Source organism: Monodelphis domestica, chromosome 3 (genome assembly GCF_027887165.1).
Source record: "Monodelphis domestica isolate mMonDom1 chromosome 3, mMonDom1.pri, whole genome shotgun sequence".
Lineage (NCBI taxonomy): Eukaryota > Metazoa > Chordata > Mammalia > Didelphimorphia > Didelphidae > Monodelphis > Monodelphis domestica.
The window spans coordinates 129,130,149-129,150,454 of record NC_077229.1 but is presented as its reverse complement, the minus strand read 5'-3'; the positions used below and the strand labels follow the sequence as shown (position 1 = coordinate 129,150,454).

At 37.0% G+C, this 20,306-nt stretch overlaps 1 protein-coding gene across 1 annotated transcript in view; it reads left to right on the top strand.

Moving 5' to 3' along the window:
- LOC103104550 (gasdermin-C-like) overlaps positions 1–10,939 on the top strand; it is a 28,624-nt gene extending 17,685 nt beyond the window's left edge. The window contains exons 3-8 of the mRNA XM_056821031.1: positions 2,135–2,324; positions 3,507–3,613; positions 5,563–5,738; positions 6,157–6,298; positions 9,372–9,445; positions 10,700–10,939. Of these exons, the coding sequence (XP_056677009.1) occupies positions 2,135–2,324; positions 3,507–3,613; positions 5,563–5,738; positions 6,157–6,298; positions 9,372–9,445; positions 10,700–10,939 (929 nt within the window). The remainder of the gene's footprint in view (positions 1–2,134; positions 2,325–3,506; positions 3,614–5,562; positions 5,739–6,156; positions 6,299–9,371; positions 9,446–10,699) is intronic.
- The last annotated feature ends 9,367 nt before the right edge of the window (positions 10,940–20,306 follow it).

Genomic DNA, 20,306 nt, shown 5'->3' with positions numbered 1-20,306 from the left:
ACATCTTTCTCCATTCCAATCCATCCTTTATTCAGCCACCAAAGTGATTTTCCTAAAGCATAGATCCAATCTTGTCACTCCCTACTCAATAAAACTCTAGTTGCTCCCTATTGCCTCCAGGATCAAAAAACAAAATTTTTCATTTGGCATTCAAAGACCATCATAACCTAGTCCTCTCCTACCTTTCCAGTTTTCTTGCACTTTCCTCGATGATACATACTCTTTAAAAGAGTGACACTGGCCTCCTGACTGTTCCACAAAAATGAATCCTCAACACTGGGCATTTTTTCTGACTGTTCCCCATGCCTAGAATATTCTTCCTCCCCAATTTCACCTGCTGACTTCAATAGTTTCCTTTAAGTCCCAATTAAAATTCTATCTTTTGATGGAAGTCTTTCCTAGCCTTTCTTAAATTCTATTTTCTCTTAATAATGTCGGGAAAATACACCCCTATCCCCTTATACTTGCTTGGATTTTAGTGATAGCAATAGGTTTAAGATAATCAATATTGTGATTCTAAAGTGATTACTATAATTCCATTATAATCTTAATTACAATCAGTAGAATTCATGATTTTTATAAAGATTTCTAACTAAATCATAAAAAGTGTTTCTAAGGAAATTTCCAAGCCTTCCCTAAGGTTGCACTTCCCTTTATCATAAGACGCTGATCATCTGAGTTTCCTGTCCCGATATGGTGCAAACATCTACACCCTCCCCTTTTTAGAAATAACCATAAGTAACATCCTCCACCCCCCCACCCCCAGATCAGATGAGTTTTAGGTAATGGTCATCACTATTTCTCTAAATAAGGATACTTGTTGTGATTTTACCTTTAGACTAATATGGGCTTTCCTAAATGAACTAACCTATCAGTTTTGTTGTTGGGTAACAGTTTCTAAGAAGGTCTATATGATATTATATCTTGTGATATAAGTCCTGAACGTTGTATGGAAACATTTATTTTGTTACTGTACTAGTATAAAAACCATGTCTCTGCTGCCTTGCATTGTATCTTGCTGGGTCTAATAATGTAATACATGTAAGGGACCGATTTTGTTGAGACTTGGCCCTCTTCCAATAAAATCTAACTTTCTACCTTGACTTGGAGAATCTGATTTTTTGACTTTATTTACCTAAATTGTCTATATCAGTACAACGGGTTTATTTTTCTCAACAGTATTTTCTAGGTTTTCTTGTATATAGCTTGTTTTTATATATTTGTTTTATATATTAGCTATCCCATTAGATTGTAAATTCCATGAAGACAGGGATTGTCACCTACATTGTCCTTGATACATTCTCTTCAATCGAGTGACACTGTTCTCCTGACTGGTCCATGAATACAAATCTTCATTTCTCAACCCTGAAAATTTTTTCTGGCTGGTCCCCATGCTGAAATGTTCCCTCTCCTAAAATTCCACCTAGTGACTCCCATGGCTTCCTTTAAGTCTATACTAAAATTCCATCATTTAATGGAAGTCTTCCCTAGGCTTTCTTAATTCTTGTGCCTTTTTTCTATTACATTTTCTAACTTATCCTGTAAATGTTTTTTGAATATATTTGTTTTACATGACATCTCTCCCATTAGATTTTAAGTTCCTCAAGGTTAAGTTCCTTGTCTCCTTCTGCATTGTCCTTAGCACAGTGCCTGGCATATAGTAGGTACTTAATAAATGTTTCCTGATTGTTTGATTTCTCTCTAGGTTCTATTCCTTTATATTAGCTGTTGTCAATACCTTGGATTGACCTCTTGACCCCCTTCTACCACTCATAATCTCTGCTGGCTTCCCACAAATTAAAAATAAGCGCCAAACTCACAGCAATCTTTTCCTAATCACTACAACTACAAGTTCCCACATGTCTCCATTGTCTATATATTGGGTATATCATTACACCTGTCTGTGTTTTATCCCCACTAGAATGCAAGGCAGGGGCTGTTTCACTTCTTTATATGTATTCCCAACTCTTCACACAGAATGTGGAAACAACTTATGTGTAGCTAAAGCTGAATGATTGGTTGATTGAGAGGTCAATACGAATGTGGGTGTGTATGTATGTCTCACCATGTCCATCCTACAGGTTGCAACATTTGTTCTCAGTGTTCTTGGGAATTGTTCTTCTTTCTTCTCCAGAAGTGACGTCAAGCAAACCCCTCCATTTCTATCAAACAGAGTATAAGGAGTTACAGGGAGAGAGGGATCTGAATGTGACCAGTGAGATGCAGGAGGAGGTGGCAGGGGCTTCCGTGTCATCACGCAACTTGGCTCTGAAGCTACAGATCCTCACTGTTGACCCCCAAATCTGGGAGGCCTTGATGGAGAGGTGAGATCAGGTCAATGGAAATTAAGAAGGAAGAAACTTAGAGATTTGAGGAAAAGGTTGGGGAGAAGATTTCATACTAGGGTGACCTTTTCTACACCTCCACATCTACCTCTAATTCCTGGGACTGAAATAGTAGAATAGGACTTCTAAGAGAGGGGAAAATTGAAATATTGGACTATTTTTACCTTTAGCCTCTAGCAGGGCCATACCCCCAGACTCACCCAAAATTAACCCAAATTCCCAAATTAGGTCAACATTTAACATCAAATCAGCCATCAATACTGTGTTATGACTCACCCTAAGACTTCTAACCCCACAGCAGCACAGAGGGATTGTGGCCCTATGAAGGCACTGGAACACTTCACCCAATGCCCTCTTCTTCCCTCTCACCTCATTTACCTTTCAGAAAAGTGAAGTCAAAGCACTCCTTCCTTCAAGAGGTGCAAAATCGTGGGGAAAAACTTTACGTGGTGGCAGAGGCTGTAGAGATCATAGAAGATACAATTCTGATGCACTCCAACAAAAAGGAAGGCTCAATACAGGCATCCTTGGGACAACTATTCTCTCTACCAGGCATTAACTTCAAGGTGAAGAATCTAAGCTAGGATGGATGGAGGGAAGTACAGAAAGTTCTACATAGCCAGTCATTTCTGAATGCTGGCAAGTATCTAAACTGAAACCAGAGTTGTGGAGATTCTATAGCAGTCCACTTAAGGGTTCTACTTTCCACAGGTTTCTATAAGTAGATGATTGCCTCAGTTCCTCATCTATAAAATGGAGAAGGGCATGGCAAAACTCTCCAGTACCTTGAACAAGAAAATTCCAAATGGGGCTACAAAGAGTCAGACATAAATGAAATAATAAACCTATTAACAAAAAAATCTTCACACTTTAAATTAACCATGTAGGAAAGTTTCTAAACCTCATTTTAATCTCATTGCCTTTTAAAAACTCTTTGTCACAGTATTAGACCTTTGCTGCTGTGTCAACCTGGAGAAATAGCATGCCACCCTCTTTATGATTCATGGTTTGACAAGTCATTAATTCACTCCTTCCACTTCATTTGTCAATGCTCTGAACTCTTAAACCTTACTCTATTCTAAATGTGTTCACCTAAAACCTGTAGTTTTGCTCCCAACTCCCTGAAAAAAATACCATCCCAGCTCCATTTTCTTTCCACAGAGTCAAACTCAAGGTCAAACAGCTGGAAAAAAAGGGAGTGATTGTTAACCAGGGCAGCATCTTGGCTTTTCGGGCTCTGGAGCTGTTCATTCACAATGATGAATGGAGTAAGCAGAGGGAACTTGGGTTGGAAAGTATTTGTTCTGGGATAATAAGAAAGGGGGAGGCACAACACGATCTGGCACCATTCCTTTTGTTTCCCTCTTCTCCCTACCCTATTGCCTTCTAATGTATGCCGTGTGGCACGAATAGCTACTGCTATGGCTATGGCATAGCACAGATTGTTTATTGTCTCCTTCCTGCAGGTGCTAGAATCAGTCTTTGCCACCAACTGCTGTGATATGGTAAACATAGATAGAACAGTTTCTGTTCCTTGTGTCCTAGATAAGAGGAATGAGGCAGGTGATATCAAGCACTTAATAACTTAAACCTAATGGGAAAGAAGGAAGAATTCCATAATTTTCTTCCAGGGGAACACAGTATACAGAGACTGACTTGAGACTCAGTGAGGAAATAGAGTTGTTGTAACCAGAATTAACCATTTTTCTTCTCTGTCCAGGAGTTACTTATATTCCTGAGATGCAAAGAAGGAGTCTTGGTAAGTAACAAAGTTCAAAGATACACTCCAAGGCAATATGGCCAAGACGGATGAATGCTGAACCTGCTCTAGAGAATTCAATCTCTTTATTCTACTAAAATGGGTTCAAAGGTCAACTCCATTCACGATTTTACAATAGCCTCCTGGGACTGGAAAGGGTAGGGAAAGGTCCTATGTAGTTTTCCAGTTTCTCCTCACCATCAAAGTCCCTTCCCTTGTCAGAATTAGCAACTAATAACAAACTTCTGCTATTGGCTTATATGACCCAAGACCCTTTCCTGGTCCTTGCTTATCTCTTAAGTCCAAAAGGTTACATCCAATAACCCCTAGGCAACAGATTCTTTCACCATTCCATAGGCCCTTGAGAATATCTATGAAGTGTTCAGAACTCCCTAATCACCAACAGAGACTTCTGAATCAGTCCACTAAACATCCTTCATTTACATCAGTATGTGTGGCTCAGGACTCAGCCCTCAGCTATAGACATATTGGACTTCATGACTCAGTTCCTTATAATTCACTTAGGGATTTTTTTTCTCTTTTTCTAGTGGTAGAATTCCATATAGGTGAGTTGTTTTGATGATCCCTACTTTTTGATGGTGGAAGGCATTAGAAGGTTCTCTTCACAGGGATACTATCTTTCTTTCCATATATTTGGATAAGAGCAGGAGGAGTATTTTTCACCCTTGGTGTACATGGCATTAGGATCTTCTCAACAACAAGTTCTTTCCAAGGCCTATCTAACAGGATATCTTACCTCCATACCCAGCCACAAACAATATCTGTAAAGCACACAGTGCAGTGCCATATATATAGAGGGCATTTAATAAATATTTCTATCCTCCCATTTCCTTTCCTCATACATTCATGAGGGAAAAGGAAATTATTTCTCCTTGAAGAAGGTTTGAGTCCATTCCCAGATTAGGAGAAGTTGAAGATAGTTCCAGGTCGGATCTATTTCCCTAAATATTTTATAATCCTGTTGGGGAATATTTGGAGTCTTAATGTGGGAGGGAAAATAGAAACCTGAAGGCTAGAGATAGAGGAAAGATATTCTCATCCGGAAAAGCATTTTATGAAATGAGAAAGGGGCATAGGGGTGGGGTGGAGGACAGTGAGTCCTAAAACCTTGCCCATATCTGGGAGGAAGATAGTCATAATATAATTGACTTATATTATTCCTTAATATTAATAATAATACTTATATTATTCCTCTTAAAGAGAAACCGATCCATGACTGAGCTCTGGAAGGGCTAAAGGGGAAAGGAAAAGAATTTAAAGAAATTGAAGAAAAAAAAACCAAGTGGGAATGAGAACTGTGTTCAAGCTGGGAGGTATCTGGGATCTGGGCACATCTGGAGAGGTCAGAGGGGAGAACAAGTGAGAAACCAAGACTGTGTTTGAAGAATTGGAGAGGGGGCATTCCCAAAGTATAATTTTATTCTTCTATTTTTACAGATAGATTGACTGGGAAACATATCTATGCTCCAACAAATTTTGAGGAATTTCAGGAAATGATGATAAGGGAGCAAGAAGCTCTTCTCAAAGGGTCCAGAGAGCTCCGGGTCACACTGCTCCACGTAATCCAAGATATACTAGGAAACAGGAAGGCTCTACAAGACCTGGAGGACATGGTGATAAAACAGGGGACTAATGCTAAAGACAGGGAGAATGTGGCTGTGGATGGAAGAGGTTGAAGGGAAGAGAATAGAAGATAGTATAGGAATTATAGAAAAAAAACTAGACAGGAAGGATGACCCTGTGGCTCAGGATCCCTTATATAAAAAAGACAATCCTCTAAACAACTAGAAAAACATTAATTTCTCATGGGAAGGCTGAGATAATGTAATTAAAATGACAATCCTCTAAACAAGTGGAAGAGCTTTAATCAACATCCCTTATCCAAAAATTTCAAAGGCTCACAAATAGTGTCATGACTGGGGCACAGGGTAGGATAGAAATGGTAGACTGAGGGGACTGGACCGTAAAGTGTAAGAAAGGAATATCCAATATATATACCTCACTCTCTCCTTTGTTGCCTCTTCCCTGCAGTTGGATCAGGTGCCAGACATGAGAGAGAAGGGGCAATTGGAAGGCCCTGGGGTCTGCATCCTAAAACACCTACAAGACAACTCAGGAGATGCATCCAACCAACGGACAGAGAGCATCCTCTACTTCCTCAGAGCACTAATGAGTAAGGAGTGGATAGGAAAGAAAGAAGAAATTAACAGTTTAAAGGAATCTCATGTTACCCACTGAATGCTAAGCCCCTAATTCTATTATGGAATTTAGCCTGAATTTCTTTTAAACAAATAATGCTTTTCTTCTTAGCAATTACCCCATGTAAAATGAGGGGCTGGTATTAGGCACTTTCTGTCTACCATTCCATTTTTATCTGTCAATCAACAAGAATTTCTTAAGTACTATATTCCAAGTATTGTACATACAAAGAGAAAAATGAAAGTCACTGGTATCAGGGAGCTTGTATCCTAATGTAAAAGATAATATGTACATATCCCAATTGGTAAGTCAACAAGCATTTATTAAGCACTTGTGATAAACTAGGCACAGGACCAATCACCAGAGGTAAAAGGAAAGGAAGACCTCCCTCCTTTCAAGGAGCTTTCAATCTGATGGAATCAATAAGTCTATAAAAAGGTGATAGAAGGGTAACTACGTGACTCATTGGTTTGAAAGCCAAGCCTAAGGAAGGAAGGTTCTAAGTTCAAATATAGCTTCAGGCACTTCCTACTGTGGCACCCAGGGCAAATCACTTAACCACCATTGCCTAGCCCTTGCCATTCTTCTGCTTTGGAACCAATACTTTCTATTGGTTCTAAGACAGAAGGTAAAGATTTTTTAAAATATAGATAGAGGCTAGATTTGATTTAGGGAAATCTCTGGTGAGGAAACACATTTTAATAATTCAACTTGGTATTTTCTATGCAATTTAACTCTTAGAGTTGCCTAAATTCCCGAGAAGGTAAATAAAATGTCAAAGGAATCATGGTCAATATGTGACAAAGGTAGGACTTGAAGAGGCCTTCCTGTTCCCACTGCTGATTCTCCTGTGCAATATGCCATTCGGGCTTCATAAATGTAGAGTATATACAAAATAGATAAAAAGTACTTCAGAGTAGGAGTACACTGATGGACCAGGAAATGCTTACTACCAAAAAGTTGACCCTTCAGCTGAATCTTGAAGGAAACAAGGAATTCCACCAGTCAGAAGTTAGGAGACCTGGCATTTCATTCCTGAATGACATGCATGGAAACTGAGGATGTAGACTATGAGGAACAGCTCCTCAGCCAGTACTACTGGATTATCAAATGCATAGAGTGAAATCATGTGAAATAAACCTGGAAAGATAAACAGAGAGCCAGATTAAAGAGTTTTAAATTAAATTAACTTAGTTTCAGGGGATGAAGCTGATGTTGGTATGATGAGATCAATTTGCCAAAGAGAATATTGGAATGAAAAAGTATGAGCATTGTAGATCAAATAGGAGGCTATTAAAAATATACGAGAGATGATGAAGACCTAAACTAAGGGTGGATGTGTGAATGGAAGAAAGGGTTCATATCCTGGAAAAATAGTGGGCATGGATAAAAAGGTTTGGTAATGGGTTATATATGTGGGGTAAGAGTTTGGAGTCAAAAATAACACCTCAGAATGCCAACTAGAATGTAAAGGAGGATAGGGGTACTCTTAACAGAAACAAGAAAATTTGGTAGAAGGGTGGGTTTGATGAGAAAGATAATGAGCTTTCTTTGGGATATGTTGAAATTCAAATGTCTATGGTATAACCATTTTGAAATATCTAATTGGAAGTTCCTGTTGGGAAGCTGGAGGTGGGTGAAAGACTAGGTCTGGATATATAAATGTGGATAGGGGGCAGCTAGTGGATTGAGAGTCAAGCCCAGAGACAGGAAGTCCTGTGTTCAAATCTAGCCTCAGATACTTCCTAACTGTGTGACCCTGGGCTACTCATTTAACCCCCATTGCCTGGCCCTTACCACTCATTTGCCTTGTAACCAATACAGAGTACACAAGGCAGGAGTTAAAGGTTCAAAAAAAAGATGTGGATATCATGAGTATAGAGATTGTTTTTAGAAATATGAGAACATATAAGGCGACCAAATGAGAAAGTATAGTATGAGAAAAGAGAAAATTGCTAAGTCAGAGCCTTTGGGTACCCCTACAGATAGTGAGCATGACATGAATGATGAGTCATCATACTAGACAGAGAAGTAGAGTCACAAACACCCCAAAACATAGGGTATCTGGGAAAAGAGGTTAAGTAAAATGAGGATAAAGATTAGCCATTAGATTTAGTAAATAGGAGATTATTTGAAGAGAGTAATTCCACTTTTATTATAGCATTAGAACCCGGGTTTAAGACCTAAAGAAATAAATGGAGGTAGCTTATATAAATGGCTTTTTCCAAAAAGTTTATTGAGAAAAGGAGGGGACCTATCAGATAATATTTAACAGAAATTATATAACTAGTACATTTATGCTTAGAACAAAAAACCTTGGATTTTAGATATGACATTCTTGGAAGTTTTTATTTATGTCTTTTTTTGTATTTTCATTTTGTCCTCTAATTTGTAATAGGTCTGGGTAGTGTTCCTTACTAATTTCTTTCTTTATTATTATTCTTTTTAAATGCTTACCTTCTGTCTTGAAATCAATGCTGTGTATTGGTTCTGAGGCAGAAGGTCAGTAAGGGCTAGGCAATGAGGGTTATGTGACTTGTCCAGGGTCATATAGTAAATGTCTGAGGCCAGATTTGAGCCTAGGACTTCCAATCTCTAGGCCTGGCTCTCAATCTACTAAGTCACATAGCTGCCCCCTGTTCCTACGTGGCACATTAGGTTCAGTATCAGGTCTGGAATTTGAACCTGAGTTCAAATCTGGCATCAGACCCTTTCTAGTTCCATATCCATGGGCAAGTCACTTAACCCTGATTGCCTCAGTTTCCTCATCTGTAAAATAATATGGAGAAAGAAATTGCAAACCACTACTCTACCTTTGCCAGGAAACACCAAAGGAAGTCACAAACAGTCAAACCTAACTGAAATGACTGAGCAAAGACTTCTTTATGATTGAAGGTTTAAGAGTTTCCTTGTTCAGTTTTCTAAGTCGATTGTTTGGATGGGGAAAACTTTCTTTTCTGCCTCAAATATGATGAGAGGGGTATATGGAGCTCTCTAGAGACTTTTCTCATTCTAAAATCCCAGCATGTTCTCTGATCTCTTCCTAGTCCTGACTGACACTCAGCAAGAGCTGCTGGACCAGTCCCTGGAGAAGAGGATCCTGCCTCAGCAGCTGGAACTGGTGAGAAAACCCAGGGAGACCACAATCTTGGAGAGGGTGATGAGGAGTCAAGGGAGGGGGGTAGGGCAGGAGGGATGAATAAGCCTCAGGGAAATGATGACAGGTGGTGCTAATTTCAAATCTTCTTGGAAGTTCTGACATGAATCTCCCTTACCTTTCAGGATGTGGATTTCACTCCCACTTTAGAATTGATATTATTTACTACTTATGTGAACTTGATCCTTGGTTTCTTCATCTATATTATTCAGCTGTTGAACTAGATAACCTCTGAAGTCCTTTTCAATTTTATAATCCTTAATAACTTTAAGTAGCTCCAGCAAGAAGAACTTAAAACATTGGTAAAAGTCTTTAATCTTCTCCAGGATATTGCCTTGAAAGGTCAAGCTAGGTAGTTTGGGGATCCCTTTGAATTCTGTGTGCCTAGCTCAGTGCTTATAACATTTGTTCTCTTGGTCTGAATTCACATAGTTATAACAAAACGTCAAATTTCAAAGCAACAGGTTAAATAATTTTTTACCAGTGGAGTTGTTTTTCAGTAAAATAAGTAATCCCTGTAAATGGTAAGCTTTCTATTGCTACAAATATTTAAACAGAGAAGAAATGATCATATGCTACCTATATCATATAAAGGACCTCAAGAGTAAAAAGTGGTCCTTTCCACTGAGGAGCTAGTGAAAATAGTACTAGACTCAGAAACAGAATTCTTCTGAGTTCATAAAGATTAAAGAATGTTAGGGTGGAAAAGATGGGCTTTAGTTGGAGTAAGAAATGTGGGATTAAAGAAGAAGTACCACAATTTCCCAATGACATCCATGCTTATTTCAATCTTTACTCAATTTTTGTCCCAGCACCTGGGATGCCATTCCAATATTTTTAATCACAGCCCAGACAGGCAAATTCAGGGGACATTCAATTAAGGTTTTATGATTATTCTCATGATTTCATGGATTTGAATGGATGTCATTCTTAAAATTTAGGGATGGAGGGAGATAATTTGCTTTTCTAAGACCAAACAAAATAACGGTGTTTGAACTTGTTGTAAGAATTCCTAATTATGCCAATGAATTCTGGCCCCAAAATGGTTCATAATACCTATGAAGAACCTCAAGGGCAAGGAAAATAAATCCCTTGGGAGCCAGGTTGGAGAGTATGATTGGGAAGGGCTTTGATAAAGAGAGTGCTATAGAATCTCCCCAACGGGCAGGATATCTACCCCAGGACCACCCCTCTGATCATTTTGGTTCTGTCCTCCAGGTTAAGAGTATCTTGAAAACAAACTTCGGTCAACAGGGAGAAAGTTCATTCTCTGTCCATCCAGAGCTTCTGTCTGAACTCAAAGATGAAGATCAGGCTATCACAATGAATCTGATGAAAGAGTGTGGTCTAAATCTTGAGTGTGCTGGATCTCAGACAAAATGGAATAGAGAGGCAGAAAGCTCTATCTCTGCACTCTGTGTGGTCATCTCATTCCTGCAGCTGCTGACTCAAGCTTAACTCCCTGGCAGCAACTATTCATTCAGAAGGCATGAAGAGGAAACAGAAAAGGAGAATCCTCTAAACCCTACTAGTATCATCTGTTTTTCTTTTGGGCCAGCCACATTCTACCTTATAAATATCCTTAATGGTACACATCTTTTCCCTTCTACCAGGTTGAAAACTCCTTGAAGAAAAGGGATCTGTTAGATCCCTTTCAATACTTACTACATTTCCCTGCACAAAATAAATGTCCTCTAAACATTTATTTGATTGTTGAATTTAACTAAAAAAGAAATAGCCAAAATAGAATATTCTACCATAGCATAATATTCCAAGTGCAATACACAAATTAAATATCCTAGATGAGCCTAGATAAAATCCACTCATTCATTCAACAAATATTGAAGGACAGCTAAAGGGTACAGTGGACATAGCATCAAGTCTGGAGTCATTAGGAACTGGGTTCAATTTGACCTCAGACACTTCCTACTTATATGACCACACATGGGTCATTTAATCCCCTTTTCCTAGGCCTTGCCCTTCTGTCTTTCAGTTGTTACTACAACAGAAAGTAAGGGTTTAAAAAAAACAAATATTGAGGACCTACTATGTGCTAGGAACTGTTCTATATTCTATAGGAGAATGGAGGAAGTAGAATACTTAGACCTGATGATATACATACAAAATCAAAGATAATCCTTAACTTCAAGGAGCTTACTTTTTAATAGGATAAAAAATGTGTAAAGGGGAGCTGGAAATGCAGGTGAGGGGAGAAGGGAGAAGATGAAATTGGCATGGCATAGAGGTGGCTACACAACTGGTAAATGCCTGAGTTTGGTGAGTCTTCCTAATTCCAACACCAATACTCTATCCACTGAACCACTGAGCTGCCTGAGTCATTATCCACATGTCATGTTCATAGTCATGTCCTCTTTGACTATTGTACTACGTATTCTTCTATTTTAAAAGTACCTTTTTAAAAAAATGTACTCTGCTTAACTATCTATATATTAAGCAAGCTAACTGAATAATAATTAATTAATAATTAGGATTTACAAGTCTGCCTAAACTTTGTACCTGTTGACACAAAAAAATTTTAAATAAATGTGCATAATCATATTCTTCTCACTAAAAGTATTATTAATAATATTGAAGCTTTTATATAATTAATAAAATAAATTTTTATTTCTTTTTATCTCATTTTATTTCTTTTTGCATGTGTTTTAGTATATACATTTAACACAACAATATATGTACATAATTTATAAAGAAATATTAATATATTGTGGGTGCATGTTCAAACATTTAATAGATAATAGTATACAAGAAAAAAAATTGGAGAGCTCTGATCTAGAGCACTTATGCCATTTTGATCACCCTGTTCTAGAAATAATAGCTCAATAGACTCCAAACTTTTGATAGCAACATCTACCTATTTTCTAAAAAAAGTCACACTCCTCACATACACTGCTTTCATAAAATAATATATTCAAATAATATTTATAGTTCATATTTTATTTAAATAAATTTAAGAATTTTACATTTTATTACATAGAAATATTAATTAATGTACAGTTATTTATTGGTTGGTGAAATTATCCATAGTTTTCATATTTACAACATAATCATCTAATATTAGTTGTATTGTAATGGTCATTTTTTTTGGCACAGCTTCCAAAAATGTGGTTGTCACCATTGCCATTTCTTCTATGAAGGGTGTAACACTTTCCTGACTTTTGTTTGGGTAAGCTTTCTTTTCTGGCCACAGCATGGCACAATGAATGGAGTCCTAGGCATGGAGTCAAGAAGACCTAAATTCAAATCCAGTCTCAGGCATATACTAGCTGAACAAGTCATTTAAACTCATTCAGTCAGTTTCCTCAACTGTAAAATTACGATATCTCCCAGGGTTTATGTAACAGTCAACAGAGGTAAAAGAGTGCTTAGCCCAGTGCCTAGAACATAGTAGGTACTTAATCACTGCTTGTTTAATTTGTTACTTCTTTCATACTCATTTACATCTGCTTTATCCCTCTAATGCCCTTATCCCACCCCATCTTGTCATCCCATTGTGCCCATTACAGCTATCATTTGTGTTGAAAGAAAATTGACTTTCTTTTTTTTTAATTATATTTTATTTGATCATTTCCAAGCATTATACATTAAAGACATATATCATTTTCTTTTCCTCCCCCCCAATCCCCATAGCCGATGCGTAAATCCACTGGGCATTACATGTTTTCTTGATTTGAACCCATTGCTATGTTGATAATATTTGCATTAGAGTGTTCATTTAGAGTCTCTCCTCTGTCATGTCCCCTCAACCGCTGTATTCAGGCAGTTGCTTTTCCTCGGTGTTTCCACTCCCATAGTTTATCCTTTGCTTATGAATGGTGTTTTTTTCTCCTAGATCCCTGCAAATTGTTCAGGGACATTACACTGCCACTAATGGATAAGTCCATTACGTTCGATAATACCACAGTGTATTAGTCTCTGTGTACAATGTTCTCCTGGTTCTGCTCCTCTCGCTCTGCATCACTTCCTGGAGGTTGTTCCAGTCTCCATGGAACTCCTCCACTTTATTATTCCTTTTAGCACAATAGTATTCCATCACCAACATATACCACAATTTGTTCAGCCATTCCCCAATTGATGGGCATCCCCTCGTTTTCCAGTTTTTGGCCACCACAAAGAGCGCAGCTATGAATATTTTTGTACAAGTCTTTTTGTCCATTATCTCTTTGGGGTACAGACCCAGCAGTGCTATGGCTGGATCAAAGGGTAGATATTCTTTTGTCATCCTTTGGGCATAGTTCCAAATTGCCCTCCAGAATAGTTGGATCAGTTCACAACTCCACCATCAATGAATTAATGTCCCTACTTTGCCACATCCCCTCCAGCATTCATTACTTTCCTTTGCTGTTATGTTAGCCAATCTGCTAGGTGTGAGGTGATACCTCAGAGTTGTTTTTATTTGCATCTCTCTGATTATAAGAGATTTAGAACATTTCTTCATATGCTTGTTAATAGTTTTGATTTCTTTATCTGAGAACTGCCTATCCATGTCCCTTGCCCATTTATCAATTGGAGAATGGCTTGATTTTTTGTACAACTGATTTAGCTCTTTATAAATATGAGTAATTAAACCTTTGTCAGAGGTTTCTATGAAGATTTTTTCCCAATTTGTTGTTTCCCTTCTGATTTTAGTTACATTGGTTTTGTTTGTACAAAAGCTTTTTAGTTTGATGTAGTCAAAATTATTTATTTTACATTTTGTGATTCTTTCTATGTCTTGCTTGGTTTTAAAGCCTTTCCCCTCCCAAAGGTCTGACATGTATACTATTCTGTGTTTACCCAATTTACTTATGGTTTCCTTCTTTATGTTTAAGTCACTCACCCATTTTGAATTTATCTTGGTGTAGGGTGTGAGGTGTTGATCTATTCCTAGTCTCTCCCACACTGTCTTCCAATTTTCCCAGCAGTTTTTATCGAATAGTGGATTTTTGTCCCAAAAGCTGGGATCTTTGGGTTTATCGTATACTGTCTTGCTGAGGTCACTTTCCCCCAGTCTATTCCACTGATCTTCCTTTCTGTTTCTTAGCCAGTACCAAATTGTTTTGATGACTGCTTCTTTGTAATATAGTTTAAGGTCAGGGACTGCAAGGCCACCATCATATGTGTTTTTTTTTTCATTATTTCCCTGGATATCCTTGATCTTTTGTTCTTCCAAATGAACTTTGTTATGGTTTTTTCTAAATCAGTGAAGAAGTATTTTGGTAGTTCAATGGGTATGGCACTAAATAGATAAATAAGTTTGGGTAGGATGGTCATTTTTATTATATTGGCTCATCCTACCCATGAGCAGTTAATGTTTTTCCAATTGCTCAAGTCTAGTTTTAGTTGTTTGGAGAGTGTTTTGTAGTTGTGTTCATATGGTTCCTGTGTTTGTCTCGGGAGGTAGATTCCTAGGTATTTTATTTTGTCTAAGGTGATTTTGAATCCTGCTTTGATTTGTTGCTCTCCTCATTCCCACCCCCAGCCCCTTTGATTCTTTTGCATAAGACTTCACTGAGACAAAATATTCTTCATTCTAAGTAACTCCTGCCATGCTTCCAATCCTGATATTATCTGTCTTTACAAGAAATACACCAGAAGTATTTTTTGCATCTGCATTCTCCTTGTTATCCATCTATTGTTCTTGTTATGAGACATGTGGGAGATATGTGGGTGGGCGTGTGTGTGTTTAATTCAATGTTGATAAGAGATCATGTTCAGTCTTTTCCCTTGGGTGGTGGCAGTGGGATACCTACCAAGAGCAGAATGCCAAAAATCACTCTGCTTGAGAGTTGTCCTAGAGTTATCTCAGCAATTACATTTCTTCATGGATAGATGAATGGATGGATGGGTGAATTAATGGACATTACATCATAGAAAGCATTCTGCTTCAATAAATTCATTTTATAAAAACAAACATTTATCCTTATTTTTTTGGATTGCATGGATCTGGCACATACCACTATGTATGGATGTATGATTGATCTGTGGGTGGGGTTGTTGTTAAACATTGTTGACTTTTCCCATGGCAACCATCCAAAGAAATTTATTTCTATCATTCATAGTTTTATCTGGTAGATAAAAGAAGTTAAACTGGTATCAAAGATCACAGTACGCACACAGAGGGAGACGAGAAAACACCAGTCCAGAATATCAGATAATCCACATGCAGTTGATTCTGACAGCTTTCATTTATTATTAATGCATACCCCTGGTGGCCTCTTGACCCAACTTCACTTCCATGGCAAGTGGCATTACTGTGGATATTTCCTCCAGAAACATGTACAACACAACACATATCTCTGAAGCTAAGGGTTTCCACAGGAAATCAATGAGAATGTGCAAGCAAGCACTTGACCCAAGACATCCACAAACCACCATCACTGAGTTGATGAACCCTTTATTCAGTGCCTTACATTGGAACACACTTTGATAGTAGTGAAAGTATTTTTCACAAAGGACTCTGAACAGTAGAAGAAGCAGGCAGTCCTCTTAGGTATAGTATTTCATCATGGGACAAGGTAAGCAACATAGGAGCTAATAAGATATCTGTTTCAAACATTCTTTAACAATGGACCTGATCATCAGAATGGGCATGCTGTGCACTCATGCTCTGAGTTCAAGAAGACATGTTTACCCCATGAATTGGAGTGGAAGGAATTCATCCAATTGCTACTATTCAATGTTGTTGTTATTTGTTCTTTGTTTTTGAAGAGAACTAATGATATCACTGAGTGATGTCTTGGCTTGCTCATGAATTGTATTTAAGTGAGGCAGGTTAATAAATGCTTTTTTCCTTCATTATCTGAAAAATCTTTAGCCTCACTCTTCCAGTCATTGAAGTCCAGTGGCAAGGTCAGAGTCAAGACAACTGGTGATGGCCTACTGGCATCTTCAATGTCTGACAAAACTGTGAGTCCTCTTCTAAGAGCCTGTTTTACCCACTTTGGTGGCCATTGGAATAAATAATTATCATTCACCTATTCCACTGGGGAAGCTTCCATATGCATGGAGAAGATGTCCTCATGACTCACCAACAATTTTGAGTCCTCTTTGTTTCCCACAATGTGGTTTAATCCATCTGTTAAAATAGTTATACAATGGTTACTCCACCATCTGCATCTCTGATTGGCCAGCCTTAACTTCAGTCCAGGTCTGAGTCCTGATCTCCCCACACATCACCTGTCACAGAGAGACTTTTGCCACCTCCTTCTAGAAGTCAGGACTCCAAATTTCCATGGGACACTATAGTCAAATGACTTACTGGCATCCTAACTTAATACACATGCATTTCACATACTGGTAAGAACTAGTCATTTCCTTCTCATTTGAGAATCTTTCTCACACACTCCCTGAAGTCCTCCATTCAGACAGGACTTTCTCTTCCCCATTCCTTAATTATGGACCCTTTAGGAATGGCTTTACTTTCCAATCTACCTCAGGTAGAAAATGGGAAAAGGCCTCACTTCTCATATAGTCACAGTTTCCTTACTAACGAATATTCTTTGCCTCAAATGATTTAGATCCATTATTTTCTCTCCAGATATCTTTTCTCTAAAAACAATTGGCCACTGGTTCTCTATTGCTTAGTCAAATATGGAGAAACACATGTCAGGGAAAATTTTACTTTCTTAGAAATGTATATATGTATGTGTATATGCCAGCCATGAAATATAGTTTCTTTCTCTTTCTGTCTCTCTCCTTCTGTCTCTTTCTCCTCCCCTCTTCCTGTAATTGTCTTTTTCTATTAGATTTTCTTTCATGTTGGTATAAGAAAATTAAACCTTCATGTCTCTCCCCAAAGAAAGTTTCATTATGCAAGATTCAATGACGAAGATACTTTTCCCCTTTTTTGTTATATTAAAATATCCAGTTAACTCTCTCCCTCTCCTCCACCAATTAGAGAAAGTATCATTTGGAGAAAAAAAAAAGATGTATGTATATTTAAAACCATGTTTTACTTATTTCAGTTTATCAGTTCTTTCTCTGGAAGTTGACATACACGAATCATTCATCAAACAATATTTCTGTTACTATATATGTTATCTTGGTTCTGGTCATTTCACTTTTCAAAATTTCACATACATCGTTCCATGTTTTTCCAAAATGAATCTGTCATTTCTTAAGACAGAGTAGTATTCCATCACAGTCATATGGCACAATTTTTTTAGCCATTTGCTGATTGACATCTGCAATTTCCAGTTCTTTGCCACAAAAAAGAGTTAGGACACGTAGGTGTTTTTTCCTTTTTCCCTGATCATCTTAGGAAATAAACTTAATAGTGGAATTGCTAGGTCAAAAGGTATACACACAGAATTCCAGATTGCTCTCCAAATTGTTGAATCAGTTCATGGTTGCAAGGGTATAGTATACTATACTATATAAAAATAGTAACACCATTTTCCACATCCCCTCCAAGATTTGTGACTTTGCCTTTTTATCATTTTAGCCAATCTGATAGGTATCAGATGATATCTCTGAATTAGTTTGATTCATTTCTCTAATCATAATGATTTCGAACATCATTATATTTACATTTGATTTCTTCATCAAAAAACTGTCTATTCATATCTTTTGATCATTTATCAATTGGAAATGGTTTATATTCTTATATATTTGGTGAAGTTTTCTATATATTTACTGCTATCCAAGAAATGGTCTATAAAATGTTTTCCCAACTTATAGTTTGCCTTTGAAATCTTGGCTGCAGTAGTTTTATTTGTACAAAAAGTTTCTTTTAATGTATTCAAAATTATTCATTTTATATCTTTCTACCTCTCATTTATTCAAAAATTCTTCTTCTATCCCTAAATCAGATAGGTAATATGTTCCCTGTTCTTCTAATTTACTTATAAATCTCTCTTTATGTCAAGATTATGTAACCATCTTGATCTTATCTTGGTCAATGATGTAAGATATTGATTGATATCCAGTTTTTGCCAGACTGATTTCCAGTTTACCCACTGATTTTTACCAAATACAGAGTTCTTATTCCAATAAATTGAACCTTTACTTTTGTCCAACACAAGCTTACTATAATCTCTTAAAACTGTTTTTAAGTCTGTTCTGTTCCACTGATCTGAGTTTCTATTTCTTATCCAGTAATGAATAGTTTTAATTATTATTGTTTTATAACATAGGTCCAAATCTGATACTGCTAGACCTCCTTCCTTTACATTTTTTCATTAAGTCCTTTGATATTTTTAATCTTTTGTTTTTCCAAATGAATTTTATCAATAATTTTTGGATAGATTAGTTTAGGTAGGATTATCATTTTAATTATACTTGCTCTGCCCACCAAGAAACTATGAATATTTCTCCAATTATTTAAATCTCATCTTATTTGCATAAAAATTTTTTATAATATAATTTTATAATTTATAATTATTTTGGCAGATGTGTCCCTATGAATTTTATTCTATATATATATATATATATTTATTTTAAATGGCTTATCTCTTACTATCACTTCTTGCATGACATTTTTGGAGACATAGAAATATTGAAGATTTATTTATTTCATAATCTGCTACTTTGCTAAAATTACTGATAGTTTCACCTAACGTTTTAGTTGAATCTTTAGGATTTTCTATATATATATCATCATATCATCTATGAAAACAGATAATTTTCTTACCTCTTTATTCATTATGATTCTTTCTGTTTCTTTTTCTTCTCTTATTCTGATTGCTAGCATTTCTAATACAATATTAAATAATACTGGTGATGAAGGACATTCTACTTTCATTCATGATCTTTTGGGGAAGGTTTCTTACTTATCATCATTATAAATAATTTTTGCTAGTGGTTTTAACTATATACATCTCATTATCCTAAGGAAAAATCCAGGTATGCATATACTTTCAAGCATTTTTAATAGAAATGAATTTTGTATTTTGTCAAAAACTTTTTTTAATCTATCAGTATAACCATATAATATTGTTATATTTTTGTTGATGCAATCAATTACTTTTATAGTTTTCCTTATATTAACCTATCCCTGCATTAACAGTATAAATCCTATTTGGTCATAATATATACTCTCTCCCTCTGGGTCTCAGGATGTCTCTCTCACTCAGTTCAATTCTGGTCCAGGGGACCAGAAAGGTATGCATTGAGACTCTCACAAGCAAAATGGAGGCTTTACTAAAATTCTCTTTTGACAGAGTTGAATGGAAGTAGGGGAAAGTCCCTAACAACTAATGCCAAGCTGATGTGAAATATAAAATGCCTTGCAATAAGATAGCATGGGATTTTGGATAAATAACTGGTTTCAATGCCTGGAAGACCTAGATTCAAGTCTTGCCTCTGATTTACACTAAATAAGCAAAAAAAAAAAATCAGAGAAGATTCTAATCTACAAAGGAAGTCACTTATCCAGTAACTCCTATACCAGGTTCCCTGCTACATCGTTAAAATCAGTATAAACTGCTTTATGTTCTAATTAAGTTAAGCAACTACCAACAGATAGTTGCATTAATTATGTTACTGAATCTGGTTTAATTAATTCTGATAATGATCACTTGTGAGTATTCTTTCTTTAGTATTCCTTTTTGTAGAGGAGGCATGCATGCAAGACAGAAAGCTGAGGATGGATCATCTGTCAGTCAAATGAAAATTCCATTTGGAATGTTACTGGGAAAAGCAGTTGGAGCCAAGCCAACTGCTGGACTGAGCCAGAAAGGTTTTTGGTTTCTGGCTAATGTGGAAGAAGAAGTTAGTTGTATCTCTGGGACTTGAATTAATCAAGTTGGAGGTGACCTGGCGGCGGCGGCAGCAGCAGCAGCAGCAGCAGCAGCAGCAGCAGCAGCAGCAGCAGCAGCAGCAGCAG